Source organism: Biomphalaria glabrata, chromosome 15 (genome assembly GCF_947242115.1).
Source record: "Biomphalaria glabrata chromosome 15, xgBioGlab47.1, whole genome shotgun sequence".
NCBI lineage: Eukaryota > Metazoa > Mollusca > Gastropoda > Planorbidae > Biomphalaria > Biomphalaria glabrata.
Window position 1 is genome coordinate 4,727,955 of NC_074725.1, and position 23,732 is coordinate 4,751,686.

At 38.4% G+C, this 23,732-nt stretch overlaps 1 protein-coding gene across 2 annotated transcripts in view; it reads right to left on the bottom strand.

The window, feature by feature from the left end:
* Positions 1-23,341, bottom strand: part of LOC106050908 (myosin-4-like) — a 34,467-nt gene extending 11,126 nt beyond the window's left edge. Inside the window, exons 1-6 of one of the 2 annotated variants that reach the window (XM_056013022.1) lie at positions 23,106-23,341; positions 14,114-14,212; positions 10,793-11,051; positions 4,342-4,499; positions 2,037-2,239; positions 863-979 (exon numbers count right to left, since the gene is read on the bottom strand). In XM_056013022.1, the coding sequence (XP_055868997.1) occupies positions 863-979; positions 2,037-2,239; positions 4,342-4,499; positions 10,793-11,051; positions 14,114-14,180 (804 nt within the window). In that variant the 5' untranslated portion in view covers positions 14,181-14,212; positions 23,106-23,341. The remainder of the gene's footprint in view (positions 1-862; positions 980-2,036; positions 2,240-4,341; positions 4,500-10,792; positions 11,052-14,113; positions 14,213-23,105) is intronic. The other variant, XM_056013021.1, reaches the window with a different exon arrangement.
* Positions 23,342-23,732: the final 391 nt, after the last annotated feature.

Here is a 23,732-nt window from a genome sequence, read left to right on the forward strand (position 1 = left end):
AATATGAATGAAGGCTGTGACGCTAATAGATAATTTCTTTTTTAATTCTGCAAGGTCTCAAAAAGAGATTATTATAATCTTGTTTTTCAGTTTTAATAACAACGAAATTCTCAGAATGAAGGAGTATGATTGACCAAAACCATAAACAAGCCCCCCTTTAATTATTGATAAATATTATTTAAATAATAAAAAGATCAACATGTTATTGTAAGATCAACATCGTGTGTTATGTGCTTCGGACTTCGGTCTGTCATCTCGATTGTGTCCCGAGTCCGATCCCTTCCAGCTAACATCTCCTGCTGTCCGTTTGATTGTCAAAAGAGTTGAGCCGAAGGCTCTTCGAACTCTAGGCATGTAAACCTGCTTGAACAAACCGTTCAGTCTGGAAGAGGTCCAAGTCAATGTCTATGTAAGCCTGCTTGAATAACCGTTCTGTCTGGAAGAGGTCCAAGTCAATGTCTATGTAAGACATTTCCGATATATCCGGCATCCAGGCGCATGGACTAGAATGTATGGCCGAAGGCCGAGTTCACCGAGGAACCCCCTCCATTTTCCTATGTTGTACCAAGCTAACCGTGCAGGACTCGCCATTAGTGTAACGGTCCCTTGAGGAACGGCGCATGAATTAACGACAGGGACGTGAAAGCTCTCTTTCAACTCCGCACCGTGCAATGGAAGAGCTCTCACATTCCCTTGAACACTCCCGCAGGAGTTTTGTTTTGCTATTCGTTTTCACCCGGGTGCCACGTTGAGGCAGAATAGCGTACCCGGGTCTCCTCCTGTCCAGGAAGAAGGCTCGGCTACGACGTAATTATCTTCATTTCTGAAGGAACTTCTGGAATTAACGAAACCAATCACTTACCTTTTGTACTATATCCGTTAGTTTAGAATAGTCATTGGTAGTGACATGACCAGCGTCCAGGTTGACCTCCGCTTGTCCATTGTACACTTTATCTACTCGAGATGTTAGCTCGCGTATCTGATGAAATGGAATACAAACATACAATTCTAAAAATACAAATGCGTGCTCAACGCTCAATTACTGTTATTTCTCTCCATACAGTAAGATTTATTTCCCTTTTTCTATATAAGACAGAATAAGTGAATTAGCACTAATTAATTAATTGGATGGCTGCCTGGTCGTGCGGTTAGCGCGCTGGACTGTCGTTCGGATTTATCGACGGTCGAGGGTTCAAACCCTGCCCGCTGCCATCCCCCGTCGTCCTGCGGGAGGTTTGGACTAGGAAGTAAACTATCTTCAACTCTGAAGGAACATCCGAAACATGTAAAACATTTTACAAAACATTAACAAATTGTTGTTTTTTTTATTGATTCATGAGTTGTCGTCTCGACATTGAAAAATTTCGAGAATCGGAAGTGTACAAAGAATCCTGACGGATTTTTATATGCAATGAATTGATATAAGCCTTGAAAAAAAATCTCAAGATGATCAATGAAATGTTCGTGAAATCTGGTAAATATAACAATGACAACATCTTCCTTTGTATTCTCAAAACGATTTTATACTTTTAATTTTTCAAAGAGCAAACGAGAATTAAGTTATTATTGCCCTTTCAGACCTTCACGGACCAGAGACAGTGTGTAAGAAAGACAGTTGAGTCCAGGACAGCAAGGCAGTAAGGACTTGCGGTATGATGTGAGTCCTCGAGAATGTAGCTATACGAGTCCAGAGAGATAAGTAGTGAGTGGTTAGTAACTTAGTAGGCTGTTCCGTTAAGTACAAGAATGCATTTGAAGTTAGTGTAGCCAACCTTGTTGTATTGGCTGTTAATGAGTTTGTAATTAAAACTGCCACATTATTACTTTCAACTTTTGTTGTCAAGTTTTTGTATTAAATGTGTTGTGTTGAGCAGTGTTTACAGAAAACCAGGTAGAGAAAAGCATAATAATATAAATATATATATATATAATTTTTACTAGTGAAGCTACTACCAGGGAAATTTTCATGCAATTACTACCATTTAATCTATAAATTCTATAATATCTATAGATGCAAGACGATTCCTTAAACTAACTTGATTGGTCAGTCCTGTGACAACATCGGAGAGTTCCTGGTTTTCTTTCTTCAGAGCTGCCACGTCTTTTTCTAGAAGCTCATTGCTACTTTTAGCCTCCTGCACAGTTCTGGCCATGGCCTCAGCGATAACCTTTATGGTGGGTAGCTGGCTTTCCAGGGTTTTAACCCTCGTCTGAAGAGTCTCAAGACTTAGCTCCACCTCTGTGGATACAATCTACAACTAAACGCATGCGAGTTATAATATATATATTTATAGCTTTTATATAGCGCTACTTTCATGCTTACAGCATGCTCAGAGCGCTTTGGTCCAATCTCATTTGTGGACCAGCCGGGGGGGGGGAGGGGGTATCTAGGAGTTGGTTTTCCGTGCTGCCAGTAAACACAATTCTGCCCGAGTCGGGTGTCAAATCTCGAGTTAAGCCAAGCCAAGCCAAGTTCAAGCGCACTTAGCCTCTCGACCACCCTTCTTTTCTTTATAATAAGAGGATTTAAAAAAAAAAGATTAAAGTTAATGCATAATTTCTACTTTCCAGAGAAATTCAAATTTAAATTACATCTACAAAAGAAGATTGTATGAGAAAATAGAGTTTACATAGACCTGCCGGCGGACCACGGCTTTGTCCTTAACAGTGGGTGGCAAAATATGCAGGTCGCATCTGGGTCTAATTTGTCACGCCTTTGGGAAGTGTTGGGCTTGTAAATAATAATCTTCCTTTCTGAAGGAACATCTCGAACATATGAACGAAATACTGCACACATCCTTTATGTTTCAATGGCCCAAAGAAGTGTATACTAGCGTTACACACCGGTAACGCCAGCTGATTGTTCCCAGGCTTGATATTGTTTATTAGGGCTAGAACGTTTTTTTTCCTTTTATTGAACTTTTAATGATCTGGCCACAATTTAACGACCCCAACCTACTTTTTAGCCCGTGAATTATTAAATTTATATTATATACCTTGCGATCTATAGGGCAGATCATGTAAAGATAAGTCACAACGACTAACCAGATCATGTAAAGATAAGTCACAACGACTAACCAGATCATGTAAAGATAAGTCACAATGACTAACCAGATGATGTAAAGATAAGTCACAATGACTAACCAGATCATGTAAAGATAAGTCACAATGACTAACCAGATCATGTAAAGATAAGTCACAATGACAAACCAGATCATGTAAAGATAAGTCACAATGACTAATCAGATCATGTAAAGATAAGCCTAAACGACTAACCAGATCAAGTAAAGATAAGTCACAATGACTAACCAGATCATGTAAAGATAAGTCACAATGACTAACCAGATCATGTAAAGGTAAGTCACAATGACTAACCAGATCATGTAAAGATAAGTCACAATGACTAACCAGATCATGTAAAGATAAGTCACAATGACTAACCAGATCATGTAAAGGTAAGTCACAACAACTAACCACCTTTACTTCTCCCCAACTTCTGTCAGATACCAATTAGCTGGATGGACTAAGAGGCGCCCTAAGGATTCCGAAATAAAAAATCACACTCTTCCCTAGGATTCGAACCCGGGACCCCGGTTCGGAAGCTAATCGCTTTACCAATCATCCACCGCTTGTATGTGTCACAATGAAATGAAACGCCTGCTTGTTTTCGCTTTCCTTCTCTCTCTCTCTCTCGCTCTTTTAATGGTTTTTCAGTTGATACTTTCATTTACAAGACAAACAGGTTAACGCATCCACGTCCAGACCATATAATACTGTTGAGCAGTCAAGGTTATTGCGAAGTTGTATATAGGTCGTGATCAAATACACTGTTCATCAATTATAAAGTCATAGTCCCAGATTTAGGATCATAAGCGAGTGGCCCAAACAAGATCAGTTTTTAATGTTCATTACATATAGCGAAGATCCAAAATTGTTCATTGTTAATGATTTTGTTGGTGTGTTTACCAGCTGACATATCAGCCTGAAGTCCTATTGATCTGATGATTTTATGTCCAACACTTAAAGCTGGGCTAATCAACAATGTTCCTGGACATCACATTGCGGAACTCTCCAACTGGACAGACACTTTTTTTAAATTGAGAAGATGTATATATAGTTCATGATCATTTACACTGATCATTGTTCATCAATTATTTTTTTTAATAGAATTATAGAGTAGAAGAATTACCCCTTATGTAGAAGCGAACGTATATAAATTTTAGCAGTACATAAAATAATAATAATTTGGTTCTAAATAGGTTTCCAAAATTTACATTTCCAATATTGCTGTATTTCTGGACCTTAACATAAATCTGTTGTTTTAAGTCAAATATTACTCACCCTGAAGGACCTCTGCGACCTCTGTATTGACCTTCACGTTGCCTTCATCATCAAGTCTTGTCACCTGACATTCATACAACCCCACACTGTCAATGTCCGGTGACTGTATGGTGACCATCAGATACGCCGATCCTGTCACGGTACCTTCTGTCTGGAACCTGCAACCAAAGGCTACAGTATACAGCCAGGGCCGGATTTAAGTAAGTGAAGGCCCGCGGAAGGATATTTGTGGAGCCCTGTAACGTATATGTGTGTGTGTTTTTGGTCACTAAGATATAGAATCGTGCATTACTATCAATGTGTCGCGAATGCTGTAGAATGCTGGGTTCGTTCGTCCTGGAGCTACACTTAACACGTGGCAAACATAAATAGTATGGATTAGCTTAAATACCTTTTTAGCAGACAAATATGAGTTTATTCGATAATACTGCAGCTTCATAGTAGTTACACAAATATAATCAAATATATAGGAATATGATTACATCCGCATGACAATAGACAGAAAATATTACAAGTCATGTAGAATACAAATAACGTCCGCATCACAGCGGGTAACAATAACTTCAATAACAATAACAACTCTAAGTACAGAAAACAAATACTTCTGTCTCTATTGACTTTAAGTGACTACCCTCAACTGACCAAAGTTACTACTGACTAAAAGTAAATTTAGTCATTCTTACTTCCTCCTTCTATGTCAGATGATTCACATAACTTTACCTTCTTGACCAAAGGTGAGCATATATCAAACTAGACTGTGACAAGCTCTTACACTTTTTTGACTCAGATTAAATGTTCAGATTCTTGGATATACATAGGCGCTCTCAACTTCCGCTGTCTTTAAATAAGTCATTGTTTATTATTGTAACCACGAAACAGTTGTGTCTTGAAAGAATAATGTTATTTGATGTTGACTTACCTGAGACGGCATCAACAGCTTACGTAAAGAATTAATGAACAGAAAGAAATAAAGATACGACACTTTGAATATACTTGTAGGTAACAAATAATATAATACGTTATGAGTAGGCTACTGTATGGCAGTGAATCGTGGACCACATACGCAAAGCAAGAGAGAAAACTAAACTCATTCCATTTGCGATGTCTCCGTAGGATCTTGAAAATCACATGGAAAGAAAAAGTGTGCAATACTGAGATCCTTGCGCGAACAGGTATTTCCAGCATCCTTACAGTCCTCAGACAACGCCACATGCGCTGGCTTGGAAATGTTCGCCGGATGGAGGACAATCGCATCCCGAAAGTCATCCTCTATGGACAACCACCTCCGTTACATGGATGTAATAAAACGGGACCTAAAATCATTGAACATACTGATACTGACCATTGGGAAGACATAGCTCTAGACCGTACTAGTTGGAGAGAGACAGTGACCAAGAAAGCTATGGACAGCGAAAAAACATGGGCCTCAGCTCTGGAAGAAAAACGTACCATGGGAAAAATGGCCAGCTCCTCTATCACCGAAGCGAAAGCCACCTTAACCTGCGATATTTCTGGACGAGAGTGTCTCTCCAAAATAGGGCTCCACAGCCACATGAAAAAGTGTTCGAGATGAACCATAGTCGTTCTACGACTGATGAAGGCCAACATTAGAGGTAACAAAGAATATGTTTTGTTTGTAAAATGTTTGACATGTTTCGGATGTTCCTTCAGAGTTGAAGATAGTTTACTTCCTAGTCCAAACCTCCCGCAGGACGACGGGGGATGGGAGCGGGCAGGGTTTGAACCCTCGACCGTCGATAAATCCGAACGACAGTCCAGCGCGCAAACCGCACGACCAGGCAGCCATACAATATAATATAAAACATAACGGTGGCTATTATGACGATGGTTTTTACGACAACGATAGCAAAGAGTGCTTATTGTAATAACTGTCGAAATAGCTAGCACTGAATAGAGTGTACGATGCACTAACGGTAAGGATAGTCTGTAATCATCAGATCTGCTTTCGAGTTATTGCTTGCACTGTAATATACGTTAAGTAACATGGTCGGGGGGGGGGGGGGGGAGCAGTGGGCGGCTGGCAGAGATTGAACCCGGGATCATCGAGATGACACTCCAGTGCGCATAAAATAGAAATAGGCAGCCATCAAATATTATGCTTTACTATGTTTTTACACTAATTATGATTTTGATTGTTTGGTATATATTTTTTATGACATATGGAGATTTTCTGTACACCCTAAGTCTACATAATCTTTGATTATTATGAGGGAAAAAAAAGATCATTTCAAAGCAAATGGTGGGCCGGATGGTATGGTAATGCGGCACTACGGCAGTAATGCCAGGGCCGATTTTGACACCCAGTCCTCCCCTGCTGGTTGTCTGTTTTAAACTGGGAACAAACTTGTCGACAGGCGATATATCTTAGCTTCCTGGACATCACATTTTATTATTAGTTCACAAGACATGCACTAAAGGTTAAATTTGAATTAATTCTATATAATTATATAATAAAGAGGAGGCATTTCTAAAGATACTACTCAATGTAGACCTACATCAGCATGAACTCTATTGAGAATCATCCATACAAAAGCCATGTACTTTGTCAAGCTTTAGTTGATCTAGGCCAGGGGTCGGCAACCCTTTGAGTCAGAAGAGCCAAAATTTACAATTTACTAAATTTCAAAGTTTTTAAAGAGCCACAAAGTTTTTTCTTGTCAAGTATAAAAAGTACTCGGATAAAAAAAGTTCTTTGATGAATAAAAACGAATCTATTTATTCATAAGAAACAAAAATCTACTTATTTATATATGACTAGCATTTTTCACAATAAATTAGATGATATATATATATATGGGATTGTTAGATAATTACTCATTATGAATGTAAATAAATTAAAAGAATTAAATATTTACATACAACACTAACTTGTACTTCAATAACAAAACAATGAACCAACAAATTCAATGGGGGCGATGGCTTTGGTTTTAGTTAGGATACATTTGGCTCATAACTTGTTGTTTTTAGTTTCAAACACGACTCTAAATTTTCATTTGTTAGTTGGCTATTCAAGCAAGAGAACGCTTGCTCGCATGAACATGTCGATCCGAATATGGTTAGTACTCCAATTGCCAACATTTTCACTTCACTGTAGCAAACTGGAAGACAATGCCGTGTGTCGAATATAAGTGCCTCATCTCACGGCATTTCTTTGAAAGCTGTCCACTTTTGTTGCGTTACGTACATGCATTTCTGGACCTCCAACTCTTCCAACTTGCTTTTCAAATCTGTAAATTATCCACTCCAGAAAGCTTTACTTTTTAACGTCCAGTATCAATTCCAAATGGCTCAATATGGATTTCGTTACTATTTCTGTTAAGGATATTTACTATGAATGCTAGAATGGTTTTGATGGTTTTGAAATGCTCAAATCTCTCAACAAATTCACCTTTAATTTTTTTTAAATAACTGTGATGAAGTAATTCCTGTCAACAGTTATACTGGTTTTATCGCGATATTGCTTAAGAAATTGACAATGAAGTCATTTATCGCTCTCATTAAGTAATGTTCCCCTTTCAGACCTTGCGATCTTTAGGACAGATGATGTAGAGGTCATCTCTTTCTGTGAACCACGGTTAACGAGGGTGTCAGCACAACGACCTACCACATTTACTTTCCCCAACTAATGTCAGGTAATTATTAAAGCTGGGTGGGTTTAGAAGCGCTAAAAATATCCACAGATTAAAAATCCCAGTCTTCATTACGATTCTAACTCGAGACCCCGGTTCGGAAGCCAAGCTTTTTACTGCTCAGCCATCGCTCTTAACTTCTACCGAAACATCGGCTGGGTTTTCATTTTCTTGTAGTTTTAGATTCATCTCATTTACTTTTCCTGATACATCCATCATAAAGTAACATTTTAGCAACCATTTGTCGTTCTCTAATTCAGGGTGATTAATACCATCCTCATTTAGGAATGTATTTATTAAATCAAGCACAAATCTGGAAGTCTCAACACCATATCTGTAGAAAGCCATTGCACTTTATTGGGAAGGAGGTCGGAATACTGTCTCCATTTTGTTTAAAAATTCTTTAAACTGACAATGGTAGAGTGCTTTCGACCAGCACTTCTTGCTGGAGTATGCATTGATACGTAAGAAATGAGTGGTGACTCGCAGATTCTCTTTTATTTTTTCTTGTCATACTTCTGGCTCCATCAGTTGATATTGAAACGAGTTTATTTAAATCGATCTTATTGTCTTCAAGGCATTTTTGCACGACATTCGCTAAATCTTCTCCCTAGTTTGTCACGAGAGCGCTAGCAATGCTTGGGAAGACATATACCTGACAGAAAGCCAACTTGTGCCGTGTCTTTTATGTCGCAAGACGTATCTATATCATTGATAAGGCAGAAGAAAGTTTAGTTCTTCCACCTGCAAATATGTTATATTTAGAAGACACGGGTAGGGGTGATGTGAAAATCAAGTACAAGTGGCTAAGAGATTGAATCGGTGACTAATTTTAGTTAATCGATTCAATTTTTTATTTATATGGAACTAAAGAGCCGCAGCTTACCATCCAAAGAGCCGCATGTGGCTCGCGAGCCGCAGGTTGCCGACCCCTGATCTAGGCTCATTAGAGATGTCTCTTTTTTTTTATAAAATACAGCAAACTTAGTTTACCTCGCTTGGAGAATTTCATTTATGGAACAGACAGGTCCCAAAATAGGTTTATGAGAAAGCAAATGTGACACATAAATATATAGGTCATGACTTATATTGAAACGCAAATTGTTCATGCAAGAGGAATAACTCTTTTTTTTTTTTTTAATGAGATATATATTTCGTCATCACATCGAGTGAATTGATATCCTGGTGAAGGGCATTGATTTGTCGGAATTTGGTAATAAACTGCCTCAGAGGAAGCTTTGTCTGTGAAAACGGTTATGCTATTGGATGTTATGTTCATACGATAGGATCCAAGATAAAAGTTGGCTTTGGGTCTGTTATTGAGGGTGCGTGCGTGCGTGCATGCGTGTGTGTGTGTGAGAGAGAGAGAGAGAGAGAGTGTCTATTGGCTGATGAAATGTTTAGCTGGACTGAAGCACGTGAATGTATCGGACAATTTCACGATAGACTAAAGAAGGTCAAGGACGCTAAACTGAGCCTCGAAGCTGCCAACTAAATAAAAGTCACAAACGGAAGAGCTATAAAAAAATTGATTCTGCCATGTTTGAAAGTGCAGAAGTGGCTCTATTGACCTGTTTTAAAACATAATCTATCAACACTTCCATACAGTTTGGACACCGGTTACACTAGACAACGTACCATTTATAGCTTTTCTTCTAGGCATGAAAATCTGCCATAAATTACAGCGAAAGATCACAGGGGAGGGAATAAAGAAAATGGAACCAAGTGAGTTTTAAAGTAAAATTTAAGTGATTTTGAAAGCTGTTGATATTTATTCATAAAATTTAAAGTTTAATTTGTTTTGGTGTACAGTTTAGCAATACGAGGCTAATTTGGATTAGCTTTACCCACAGTCCACATCAGCACTTGCAAGATCGCATCACAAATACAAGAAACATGGTTACAACAGCCACGAACTCCAGTCTACCGCCTATTGGAAAAAAAATAACGCAAACTAAAACTTTATGGCCATATCACAAGGTCCTCAGGGCTCACATACACCATTCTCCATGGAACAGCACCAGGAAAAAGAAAAGGCAGACAGATAAATTTATGGAAAGAGAACATAAAACCATGGGCCGGGCCTGTCATTGAAAAAGATTCTATCCATGGCAAAAAAAAAAAAAAAGAAAAAAACAGACAGGAATTAAGAAAAACGATTGACGGATCATGTGTGGTGCCCCAACAGACTTAAGGGATCGCTGAAGGGTGTGGTATGAAGCTAAAACCCAACACAACCCATATCAACAGTGATGATGTCATGATAGTCGGCTCATACACGGGCACTATGGTTAGCCTGATAGAGTGCCTAAAACGTACTCTTGATGAAGTGGGTGTAAAATTGTTGCCGTTTAAGCCAGCGGTTCTCAACCTTTTAGCCTATGACCGGCGACCCCTTTTTACAATCCGCCACTCTTCAGCGACCCCCCCCCCCCACCAACCCACACACATACAGCCATAGAAGAATAGACAATAACAATTTTTAACAATTAATAATTTTCGATAGTCTTAGGCGACCCCTGGCAAATCGTCAATCGACCCCCAAGGGGGTCGCGACCCACAGGTTGAGAACTCCTGGTTTAAGCAATAATACTGAGTCTACTTATCATGAAAATTCTTTTTTTTTCTGTATTACTTCATAGAAAAGATGTGGTTCTATTGTGTAAAATTAAATATTATTATGTGTCGGCTCATACAAGAAACTATTTTTTTGGATTAAAAAGGGACTTTTGTTTTTTATTTCTAAATATTTGTATTGTATTGTATTGTATTGTATTGTATTGTATTGTATTGTATTGTACCTCGTTAAAGTTGGTACCACCGTGATCTTGTTCCCAGCAGTGATGGTTGCTCTCACGAAGCTCTCCCCGACTCCTCTCTGTGACATCACGTGGTCGGACAGGCTCGTCGAATTCCCGGCGTCCCCTGCTGCTTCTTTCTTTTTTATATGGATGGCCAATATGGCCCCTGAGCCGTCTGCATCGGGCTCACATCGAAGTGAAAGGGATGAGGTTTTGTGTGGAGTGATGTCTTTTGGACTGCTGCTGAATCCCCCAAGCACTAGAAATAGAATATATGTGAATAGTGTGAATAATTTTAAAACTGTTATTCAAATCTACAAAACATTAGGCCTATAGGCAATGAAATGAAAGTGAACAATAGTGTAGCCTATGATTGTAGATTTTATCTCCAAGACAAGAGTCAGTGGCCTTCTTCCAGGAAGTCATTGAAAAAAATATACAAACAACATTTTGTAAAATTAACACCACCTCAAGAGTTATCGTTCTTTTTCTTCTCCGTCGCTTTACTTTTAATAAGTCTCAATTAACATTTCAGTTGCATTTTCATTGAAAAAAAAGGACCTGGATGGTGGGCTTTGTCCATTCCCCCAGGAACCTAGCTTCTAAAGCTGGCAGGCCATGGGGCTGGCAGGCCATGGGGCTGGCAGGCCATGGGGCCGTTAGCCTGATAGAGTGGCTAAAACTAACACCTGATGAAGTGGGTTCTCTCTACCTTTGCAAGCTGTAAGGGAAGTCGCCCCTATCAATCTTTTCTGTCTTAGAAAAGTAATGATCTTTAGTTTTCAAAGTTTAAAAATAATGCAAAATCATTTTTCGGATTTTTATATAGAAGGGGCTATGAATCACAGAACTATATTTTCACGACCTCAGCTGTGTATCAAGGATTGGCCTCTTTAGTCACACAAGAAGTTGCAAAGGGAAAAGATCGTCTCTCAAGACGTAAAATGCCACAGCAAAAAAAGAAAAACAACAGATATTTTAAGGCAAATATACGAAACAAAGCCATAGCCTGTTAGTTTCCATTGAAATCCTAGATTTTAATAATTTATGTCTGTTGATTTTAACCATCTTATGTACATGTAAATAGATTGATTACCTAGATCTTTCTAGTTTATATATAAGAAAAATTGCATAATAATCATTAGGAGACGAGAGTATTCTTATTTTTGATGTTTAATTACTATCTCAAGATCTAAAAATTAAATTATATGTTACATAGATTAGGGTTAAAAAAAACAACAACTTTACTTCTTATAAGTACTTTACAAAACAACGCCTTGTTTCAACTTAAAAAAAAAAAATTGAAAATATTGTAGTGTTAAAAGATATCCATTTCCACTACATTTCCAGTCTAGATATAATATATGTAAGTCTATGACTGAACTATAGTCTTCAAATACAAAAACAAAATTTAATAAAATACTCAGAAAGACACAAAGATTAAGGCACATTCCTCGTCCCATATGCTAGGACAAATTTGTACAAATGCTCCTTTTTCTCTACTGCTATTAGAGCATGTTTCTCCTGAGCTAGCCAGGAAAACCAGTGACTTAGCAGAATTTAGGTCATTGGTTAATATGCATGACTAATTGCATGACGCGTAGGACGTAATCATCTTCTTTTTTGAAGTAACGTCTGCATTATATAAGATAAGATAAGAAGAAAAAAACAACATCCTGACTGTATCAGAAGAAACTTTCTGGTCGTTTGGTATGCGCCCAAGACTGAGTTAATCCCCTTTGCTGTGTTCATTACTGAGTATTGACTACAATAACATAGAGATTAGAGATAACAGATAACTTTAATAACCTAATCCAAACAAGTAGACTACAAGCGTAGTCCAACAAAATGAGTTGAACACTGGATACACTTCAATTCTTCAAATACATTTGTGTATCAATAAAAGGGGATATGTCCACAGTCATCGCTGTCTCTACAAAAATATCCATGTCCTCAAAATACTTCTGACTAGAACCGAACTGCCAAGACGCTTTTCAATCACTTCCCTTGTTTCATATCTCTTCCTGGTTCCTAGTCTCTTTTTTTTTGTTTAATTATTACGTCACATTCGCTAAAACATAACAAATAAACCTAAACAGATTCAAAATTTATGCACCAAATGTTTCGGTGCTGTATAAGTGCTCTTCGGTTTTGCTTAAGTCAGACAGGAAAACCAATTAGTTGGTTGAGCTTAGATCTCCAATTAACATGCAGGACTAGATTAGCACTTGTATACGCGTATGACGTTTATGACAGACTGTCTAACAATGTCTGGAACAGACGTGGTATCACCACAAATACAAAGCTAGGGATCGAGCCGTCATCCTCCCTACATTGCTCTATGCCTCAGAAACGTGGACAGTGTACAGAAAACATGCAAAGAAACTGAACCACTTCCACATGACATGTCTAAGAAAAATACTGAATGTCAAATGGCAAGACAAAATACCAGATACTAAAGTCCTTCGAAAAGCGTGTCTGCAAAGCATCCACACAATCCTGATGCAGTTCCAGCTGCGATGGGCAGGTCACGTCTACAGAATGGAAGACCTCCGCATCCCTAAACGACTCTTGTAAGGCCAACTAAGCGAAGGAAAGCGCTCGCATGGTGGTCAAAGAAAGCGCTTCGGGGACACCCTCAAAGCTTCTCTGAAGGCGTTCAGCATAGACCCAGGCACCTGGGAGACAGAGGCACATGACAGAGCATCATGGCGTCACGCTGTGAAAACTGGCGCACAGGTTGCTGAGCAAAAAAGAACTATGATGGCAGAAGAAAAACGCCAGAGAAGAGAAACAAGGCCCACGACACTAGCTCCAGCTGGAATAACCTGCCCAGTGTGCAGCCGAACATTCCGGGCTCACATAGGTCTCACCAGCCACATGAGGATGCATAGAACCCTAGTACAAAGCCCTCAGCCCCTTGGATGACAACGATCAACTAACAAAATATATAAATCTTTTTTTTTCAAATTATATGATAAGATTGCCATAGATTTATGACCTACTAAGCTTGTGACTTAAAAATAAAAAGTTTAACACAAGAAGACGAAGCGTGGGTGTATCTTTGTGAACAATAGGCCTACTATCTTATCTCTTTCACTTTTACTTAATACACTGCCAATATTTTCAATACGTTCTAGTCTAGACTGTCGGACTCACGTGAAATTTCACTGTAAATGTGATGAAGCAAGAGCATTAACCTTTCTTTCAATTTGATGAATCTTTTCAACAAAGACAAAAATAATAAAGAACAGCTCAGACTCTGATATTGTCTGTGAATGTTATTTTAAAAACAAGAAAAATCAAATCGTGTTTTTTTACCCGATTTTGAGGTCACCAACGCAAGCATCAAATTGATCAACACTTTCTCCAAATCTGTCAGATACATTGTTGTGATGTGATTTTTCCGCAGTAGTAGACCTAAACAAAGAAATAAAAAAAGAGTTTAAAATATTAGCTTTCGAAATAATTCAGTCATTTAGCTTCACTTTTAATATAGGTATTTTGAGCCCTCCACGCATTCAAATGACTGAACAAAATTTTGCTAAAGGCTAATTTGGACATTGTTTGAAGATTTCTCTAGACGTCAACATTTTAAAGTTGATATTAGTTTTTTAAAACCAATTCTATCTTAAGTTCACCTCAAATATTAAATATTATTTACTTTTAGATACAAACATACAATTGTACCTTTTAGCAGTTACAGTATCAGTAAACACATAAAGGAGGGTTCGTTCACAGTGGTACATGTGGGTGCGGGTTCAAGAATATCTTGGTGGGCCCCCCTTTCCCCTAAAACGATGAATTTAAAGTGAGTCAAAATAATTGAATAATTTATATGTTTCGATACATTTACTGAAAGACATTCCAAAGCAAGTATTTTATAAGTAATAATGTCGTTACGTTTGATTTAGTTAGGACTCTTGACAAGTAATTCGTGTCTTAAAATTCAATGTTCGTACAATTTCTAAACAGAATTATACGACTTAAAGATGTTTTAAATAAATAAAGAATTTTTGTATGAGTTCTTTATTGTACACATTTACATTCCTAGAACAGTTCTTGGTGAAAACTTTAAAATACTGATACAAACCAAAATTCTACTTCCATCATTCTTTCTCTCTCCTGTCTTTCTATCTTTCTCTCTCCTGTCTTTCTATCTTTCTCTCTCTTGTCTTTCTATCTTTCTCTCTCCTGTCTTTCTATCTTTCTCTCTCTTGTCTTTCTATCTTTCTCTCTCCTGTCTTTCTATCTTGCTCTCTCCTGTCTTTCTATCTTTCTCTCTCCTGTCTTTCTATCTTTCTCTCTCAAATCTCACTTTCTCTCTCTCTCTGTTTCTTCTTTCACTCGCTCTTTCTCTCTCTTCATTTCTCTTTCTTATTATCTCTCTTTCTCTCGCTCTTTTTTCTCTCTTCGCTCTATCTCTTTTTTCTTTCTCCTTCTCTCTACTCTTTTTCTCTCTGTATCTCTATCTACGCTCTCTCTAGAATAACAAAAGGTATTTGAGAAAATGAAATCGTACCCTGAGAGAAGAACTTCAAATATTTTGTTGTTCAGAATTTCGCTTCATTGGAGCGATGGGAGTGGCTTTAACAGACCTAAGTAGTTCTATAGAGTGAACATTCTATATATAGTTCGTCCATCGTGGTTCGATGATGACCACTTTGTCATCCAGGGGGGGGGGGGGCATGACAAGTGACTTGCGCTGGAATTCGAATTAAAGTGAGGAGGATTCGCGCGACACGTCGACCTTACTCTCTCGCCCTAAAGCCCGTCCTTTTCCGGAAGCAAGATTTGGTCAAGACGTCCAGGGACAAGTTTGGGTGCGGTGGATGACCAGAGACTTTCTGTGTGTCTTGTCCTGCTCTTGAGTGCTCCACAGCCTTGTGCTGGTACTTGCCTCTCTGTCCGATTTGTCTAATTTTGTGACGTTACGCACAGGCCGCCAAGTCCAGACTTCACATGCTAGGTTTGACAGAACCTCAGTGTACAGAGTGCCATGGACACGTCAGATACCCTCTACCTGGTTTAGCCGGCCAGTCAAAGCCGTTTCCTGGGTGTGGCCGCTGCGCATGCTACAGCTTCTGGGAGCCACAGGTGAGAGTCGGGTACCGAGTGGGGACCAAGAGTGAGCCAAGCTACCCACAAAAAGAGGGTACGACTGCCTGTCCGCTAGAGGTGCTAACCCTCCTAGATACCCCATACACCACATTCTACAAATCTATCAGCCCCTCAAGGGATCAGCACAAGGCGTGTTACAGTTGCCCTCAAGGCTGATTTAGACTTCCTACGGTTAAGAGTTATTAGAGATATGGGGCCTCAAGTAACCGTTTATGGATGCCCTCAAGCAAGTGGGGACCTAAGCTATAGGTTATTTAACCTATAGGTAAATCCAGCAGTAATTAAACTGGTTATTTAATAGAAAAAATTCTTAGTCACAATATAACTGACTTTCTTTTTTAGTTATTTGACTTATTTCAAAATACGTCATTTGAAACATTAAGACATTTTGTGTCCTTAATTGTGTCTGTTCTACATTTCAATATAACCTCCCCTTAACCGCTATTTCCCAAGTGTAGCTCTTCATTCTCCGTCTTAAGAAATGTCGTGAGTCTGTCATCACTAACCCTAATTAAAAATCACTTCGTCTCAACCCTCTGCCATTACATTCTCCACGTTTCAACAATTTACAAAGCCAACACATTGTTTCAAAATTAGCTTTCATTACGCATTAAACAACAAAAGTGAATTTGTAGATAATTTTACAAGTTAAAACAAAAGACTGAAGTACATAGAGGTGAAGTTACTTTTGCGTATTTTCCAGCCTAATACGAATATGTTGTTTTGTACTTAAAATCGGTCGATTACAAACACTTTAGGATCTGAGGTCTGAAAGTAAGTTATCTTATCCTATAGGCCTATTATACAGACGTTACTTCAAAAATAAAAAAGGAAGATGATTACGTCCTACGCGTGTCCCCTGGTCAATCTAGTCATGCATGTTAATCAATGACTTAAACTCTGCCAAGTCACTGGTTTTCCTGGCTGACTCAGGCAACCCATTCCATGCTCAACAGCACTAGGGAAGAAGATTATTTGTACAAATTTGTCCTAGCATATGAAACAAGGTAGCTTGTAGACACTACGTGTGAGGTTCGAAGCCCACTCTTTGCATTCGATTTGGAGTTTTTTTTTTTTTTTTCGTAGGATTACCAGACACCTGCCAACTCAAAGGAGGTCAGAATCATCTTTCTATTATTTCTGATGTTAATTCTAACTAATATGTACAAACTCAGAAAATATAATGGATTGAATATTGATAGATTATTTTTTACTACAGCCGATAACAGAGAGAAAGCCATACTGTTCAACACTTCAGACCAATGGTTGCCAGACAGAGGACACAGCAACTTGGACGTCTGGCAACTCAAGTGTGGGTGTGGCAAAATATGTAGGTCACAGCTGGGGCTGCGTATCAACGGGAAATGCTGCATTTCTCACTAATCTTCGGACTCGAAGACAAGCCTTATTATTATTGATGTAGTTGTAAGAGCGGGGTTCTTTCCTTTAGATTTGTTAAATTGTAGGATATTTTCATTTATTTTGTGTGCAATGGACCTCATTCACCAATCGTAAACAAACAACATTTAGTCACGTGATCTTATTGATAAAACAATGGAAAAAAAACTGTCACGTCTCAACCATCAGGAATTAAACATGAGATCGTAAATTATATAGAAGAGATAGAGCACCACGTGGCTAAATGTTGTTTGTTTACGATTGGTGAATGAGGTCCATTGAGAAAGATATATAGATGATATTCTTTCAGGTAGATAGTCGTCTTTGGGGCTAGCCACGTGGATTTAATAGAAGTATCGTTTTCTTCATAATTGAAACAGCTTATATATTATTGACGTTACTTCAAAAAGAAGATAATTACGTCCTACGCATTTTCATGTGTCAATCTAGTCATGCATATTAATCAATGACTTAATATCTGCTAAGTTGTTGGTTTTCCTGGCTGATTCAGGCAACCCATTCCATTATCTAATGGCGCTAGGAGATAAGGAGTACTTGTACGAATTTGTTCTAGCGTATGGAATAAGAAATGTGCCTCTATCTTTGGGTCTTTCTGAGTATTTCATTAGGTTTTGTTTTTCTATTTGTAAATTATGGTTTAGTGTTTTATGTATTATAGCTACTTTGCTTTTTATTCTTCTGTCCTGAAGTGTCTGTAAGTTTAGTGATTCTACTAATGGTGTTACTCTAATCATATCAAATAGGAATATTCGTTTGTTATAAATCTCACTGCTCTATTTTGTATTTGTTCCAGTTTCTTAATGTTTTATTGAGTTGAGGAATCACAAAAAGAGGATGTATATTTAATATTGGCCTAACTAAATTTTAAAAGCATTTTAATTGTATGTTCTTGTAAAATGTAGAATGTTTTTACATGTTTCGGATGTTGCTTCAGAGTTGAAGATAAATACTTCCTAGTCCAAACCTCCCGGAAGACGACGGGGGATGGGAGCGGGCAGGGTTTGAACCCTGGACCATCGATAAATTTGAACGACAGTCCAGCGCGCAAACCGCACGACCAGGCAGCCATTCTTGTTTAATTCTTTTAATAAACCGTGTTTTGCTTGAGTTTTTAATAAATTCATCAATATGGGGATTCCATGAAGCTCTTTTGTAAAAAAAAAAAAAAAAAAAGCCGTTTAAAAATACGCTAGTACAAAATTATAATGAGCATAATTAATTAAAAGTCTGTCCTCTTGTGAAGCCTACAAAATTCACAGGAAGTCTGAAAGTGTCTCAAAAGTCTACCGGAAACAGCTCCTGGCAAGTTACATTGACATTCACGAGAAGATAGACTACCACGTCCCAGGAGATTACAAGCCAAACGTTACTGGCTTACAAACGGCTTAAGTTTATATCCCTTGACAATGTAGTACAGTAAAATCAATCTCCAATCGATGATGTGGGATGGGGTTTACATCTGTTCCCGAAGAAACTTTGTATCATTAGGTTTTGTTTCATTTATTTGTAATGTTTGCATGTAGAGATAGGATCAAATTTTAAAAGATGTTTACAAAGCTTATATTTCATTCACTCCGTCTGTCTGTCCGGTACATAATTTTTTAACGTTTTATCTCCCTCTTCCCATTCTCGGATCAAGTTGAAATTTAGCTCCATTATTTATAGTCGATAGCAACACATGAATCAATAAAAGTATACGCCAATTAGTTAATAAATAAGTGGCTATTAATTAATTTAGTTTATATAGACAAAGGGAATTAAACCCTGCAATATTGAGATACATTAAAAATTAAGTAAAGTTCCCCATTCAGACCTTGCGACCTGTAGGGCTAACAAAAACGAATAACGACAAGGGCCGATTGTAATAATGCAAAAACAAAACCGAATTAAATACTCAGAAAGACACAAATAGAAAAGCACATTCCTGGTTCCATATGCTAGGACAAATTTGTAAAAGTACTCCTTCTTCCCTAGTGCCATTAGAGAATGGAATGGGTTGACTAAATCAGCCATATATATATATATATGGTGCTTTTTTTTGTAAATAAAATAGTTGCCGGTACTCAGTGATTGATTGCCTAACTTTTAACTACTTATAAATTAATAATATACGTTAAAATACAAGAAAAGTAATATTTTTTCCCCAAAAAGGTGTCGTACGTAGTACCGGTGCGTACCGTCACAAAAAGCCATATATATATATAATATAATATATATATAGGTTGACCGCTTATTGTTCTATAATATTTGTGATAAAGACCTGTTAGTTTTAAGTTCTCTTAGCTAATACACAATGATCTTGGCAATAAAATGAACTAATAGTGCTAACGTAACACTTGAAAATTTAATCAAACTAAAACTAAGGCAAAAGACAGGGAGGAATGGAGAAAGACGGTCGAAAGTCTTGCTTGGTGCCCCAACGGTCAACAGACTAAGGGATAGGTAAAGGTAAAACTGAGTATGCTTTTAATAAAACATCCGCAACAAATTTTACAGTAATACAAAATATTAATCAAAGCACTTCGCGGTGGCTTAGCGGTAAACCCACTCGGGTCCCGGGTTGGAATCCTGGTGAAGACTGGAATTCTTAATATTCAGGATCCTTTGGGCGCCCTTGAGTCCACACAGCGCTAATAGGTACCTGACATAAGTTGGGGAAAAGCAAAAGGCGGTTGGTCGTTGTGCTGGCCACATGACACCCTCCGAACCGTAGGCCACAGAAATATATAACCCATATATCATCGCCCCATAGACCACAAGGTCTGAAAGGGGAACTTTTTTTACACTTTATGCAGCAGTAATATGAGAAGACTTATTATCAAAGAAATCAAGCAACATAAATATTCAGATTTTAATAACTTCTAAAAAAAAAAAATGCACAGAGCAAATATTATAAATCCATAGGTATTAGTGTTATCGTTGCTGATTTACATTTCAGTAAAGTTTCTATGGTGACAGTGGGAAGAGGCTAGCGACTGGTTAAATAAATGATGCAAGATTCGTGGCATTGTTGGCATTGGTCTAAATTAAGACAGACAACTCCAGAATGTGAGACTGAACAGTTGTGTTACTGCAGGGAGTTACATTTTGTTAAAAAATAAAAATACTTAAGTCAAGTACATTTATTTTATCTCATATCAACTTGATTTTGTTCATGTTTTAATAAATGTTATATTAAGTATTTTCACAAGGAAGTTATTCAAGTAATTTGAAGTTTTATTACTTAAGATATATTAATGCCTACAACAGTTCAGTTTTCTACCAGCAGTTTGATGCTATAAGTAGAATGGCTGCCTGGTCGTGCGGTTTGCGCGCTGGACTGTCGTTCAGATTTATCGATGGTCCCGGGTTCAAACCCTGCCCGCTCTCACCCCACGTCGTCCTGCGGGAGGTTTGGACTAGGAAGTAAATTATCTTCAACTCTAAAGGAACATCCGAAATATGTAAAACATTTTACAAACATTTTTACAAGTCAACGACAGGCAATAACTATTAGCAACATAATCCTGTGTACAATTTACCCTTTTTTTCAGGCTTGCACGTTGAAAAACATTATTAGATTAGGTACTGGCGTTACATCACAACCTGACCACAACATTAGTATTTACAACGTCGCTATCTCTTTTTTTTTCCCAATATCTACTTCATGGTCAAAAGGTGGTAGGAAGTTGGTCAAAAGTATAACGTAAAGTCTCAGTACAAAATTTAATTTTAATCATTTATCTTAAGATGAAATTAATAACATAATAACTATAGCTTTTATATATCGCTACTTTCATGCTTATAGCATGCTCAGAGCGCTATGGTCCAATCTCATTTGTGGACCGGTGGGGGGAGGGCGTATCTGGGAGAAGGTTTTCAGTACTGCCCTTAGGCGCTAAGTAAACACTTCTCTGTTCGAATCGGGTGTGGAAATCTCGAGCCCCCTTCATATGTAGCCTAGACAAGCCAAGTTCAAGCGAACTTAGCCTCTCGACCACGTTTCCCACATTTCTATATATGTACGACTTCCATGCTTATACCTTGTTCAGAGCAGCTTTTTCCAATCGCATCAGAGTAGGGGTCATCTGAAAGAAACGTTTCCGTCATGCCCTTATGCGTTCATCAAAACAAACCCCTACGAACTGTCACAGCAGCACTACGAACTGTCACAGCAACCCTACGAACTGTCACAGCAGCACTACGAACTGTCACAGCAGCACTACGAACTGTCACAGCAGCACTACGAACTGTCACAGCAGCACTACGAACTGTCACAGCAACCCTACGAACTGTCACAGCAGCACTACGCACTGTCACAGCAACCCTACGAACTGTCACAGCAACCCTACGAACTGTCACAGCACCCCTACGAACTGTCACAACACCCCCTACGAACTGTCACAGCACCCCTACGAACTGTCACAGCACCCCTACGAACTGTCACAGCACCCCTACGAACTGTCACAACACCCCTACGAACTGTCACAGCAGCACTACTAACTGTCACAGCACCCCTACGAACTGTCACAGCACCCCTACGAACTGTCACAGCACCGCTTGATATGTAGCCAAGTGGTTTTAGCCACTCAGCCACACGTCTCCACATCTGTTCAAGTTCACCAGTATTACTAAAAAAAAAGTGGATAGAAGACTAATACGTTTGTACTGTTACAAGTCAACACTCTGGCTGATAAAAAGGAAGAACTCATTACTGTGAATAGACGAAATCTGAGCTGTTGTGGTCCTATTGTAAGACATGACTCACTGTCTAAAGGCATCCTTCAAGGTACAGTGGAGAGAGCACGAAGAAAGGGACGTCCAAAGAAAAGCTGGCTGGACAACGTAAAAGAATTTTGATATCCTGCTAAGAACAGCTGCTACCATGAAAAGCGGAGGGATTTGGTTACGCGAACAATCATAGCACCCTCAACGAATTGACACAGTACCCATACGAACTGTCACAGCAGCACCACGAACTGTCACATCACCCCTATGAATTGTAACAGCACCCCCTACGAACTGTCATAGCACCCCTACGAACTGTCACAGTACCCCTACAAACTGTCACAGCAGCCCTACAAACGGACATAGTACCCCTACGAACTGTCACAATAATCCACGAACTGTCACAGCAGTCCACGAACTGTCATAGCACCCCTATGATCTGTCACAGCACCCATACGAACTGTCACAGCACCCATACGAACTGTCACAGCAGCCCTATGATCTGTCACAGCACCCATACGAACTGTCACAGCACCCCTATGATCTGTCACAGCATCCCTATGATCTGTCACAGCACCCATACGAACTGTCACAGCACCCATACGAACTGTCACAGCACCCATACGAACTGTCACAGCACCCCTATGATCTGTCACAGCACCCATACGAACTGTCACAGCAGCCCTAAGATGAACGTCAAGGGGCAGATAATAAAGGATAGATCCAGATAGAGAGTAAGCACAAAGGAAGAGTCCTGGACTGCAGATGGCTTACACATCAGAAGCAGAAAGAAGGGTGAAAATGAGGCGATGATGACAGATGCCCAACTTGTAACCGCAGTTGTTTTATAGATGAATTACCCTCTTTAACCACATGAGAAGTTGCTAGGGGAAAAAAATCATTTCTCGTGACGTAGAATGCCACAGAATAAAACTTTGAACTTTGAACTTATACACCAAATACCTTAGCATAACAATGTAACATTAAATGATAGACTGCTTTCTGGCTTTTCAACATCAAATGCACTGATAAAACAAATAAATTTACAAAAGTGTAATTGGGTTACCTTAGTAATCGTATTTAACTACGAGACAAAGTCCTGGAATCAATTACTTCCAATTATAAAACTTTCTCTGAATGTCTTTTCCGTCTGTAAGAGTCTTATAAGTTATAGAAATAAAACACACTCCAGTTTCAAAACAGTTCTGTCCAGTAGATTGACTACATTGGTTGTAAAGTAGGTATTAAGAAACTTTATAAAACGGTGAACTGGTTTATTGATCACCTTATGACGTCGTCGAGTTCACTGTAGTGTGGCGACAGATGCTACAAAACTTCTAACTCTTCAGAAAGTAAAATGAAATAAAAGTTCTTTATCAATATTTTGTTATTATCTTTAGAGATAACATTATATTTACGACTTTTAATGTTACGTTATTATAAATAAGAGTTACAGCTTGAATGACGCAACAGAAGTCAATAAAAAATAGAACGCAAGTTAAAAGTAAAAGATTAGATTGACTTTGTTGGATGAGTTTTTTTTGTAAGTAGCATTGACAAACAGAAACAATCTATGAAATTTAAATGTTTATAACTTTCTTATTTATTGTTCGCTTATGTTTACTATTACTTTCTAAAGCAATAAGAAATTTCTATAAATCAAAAAAGGACATACAACTAAAATGTTATTTAA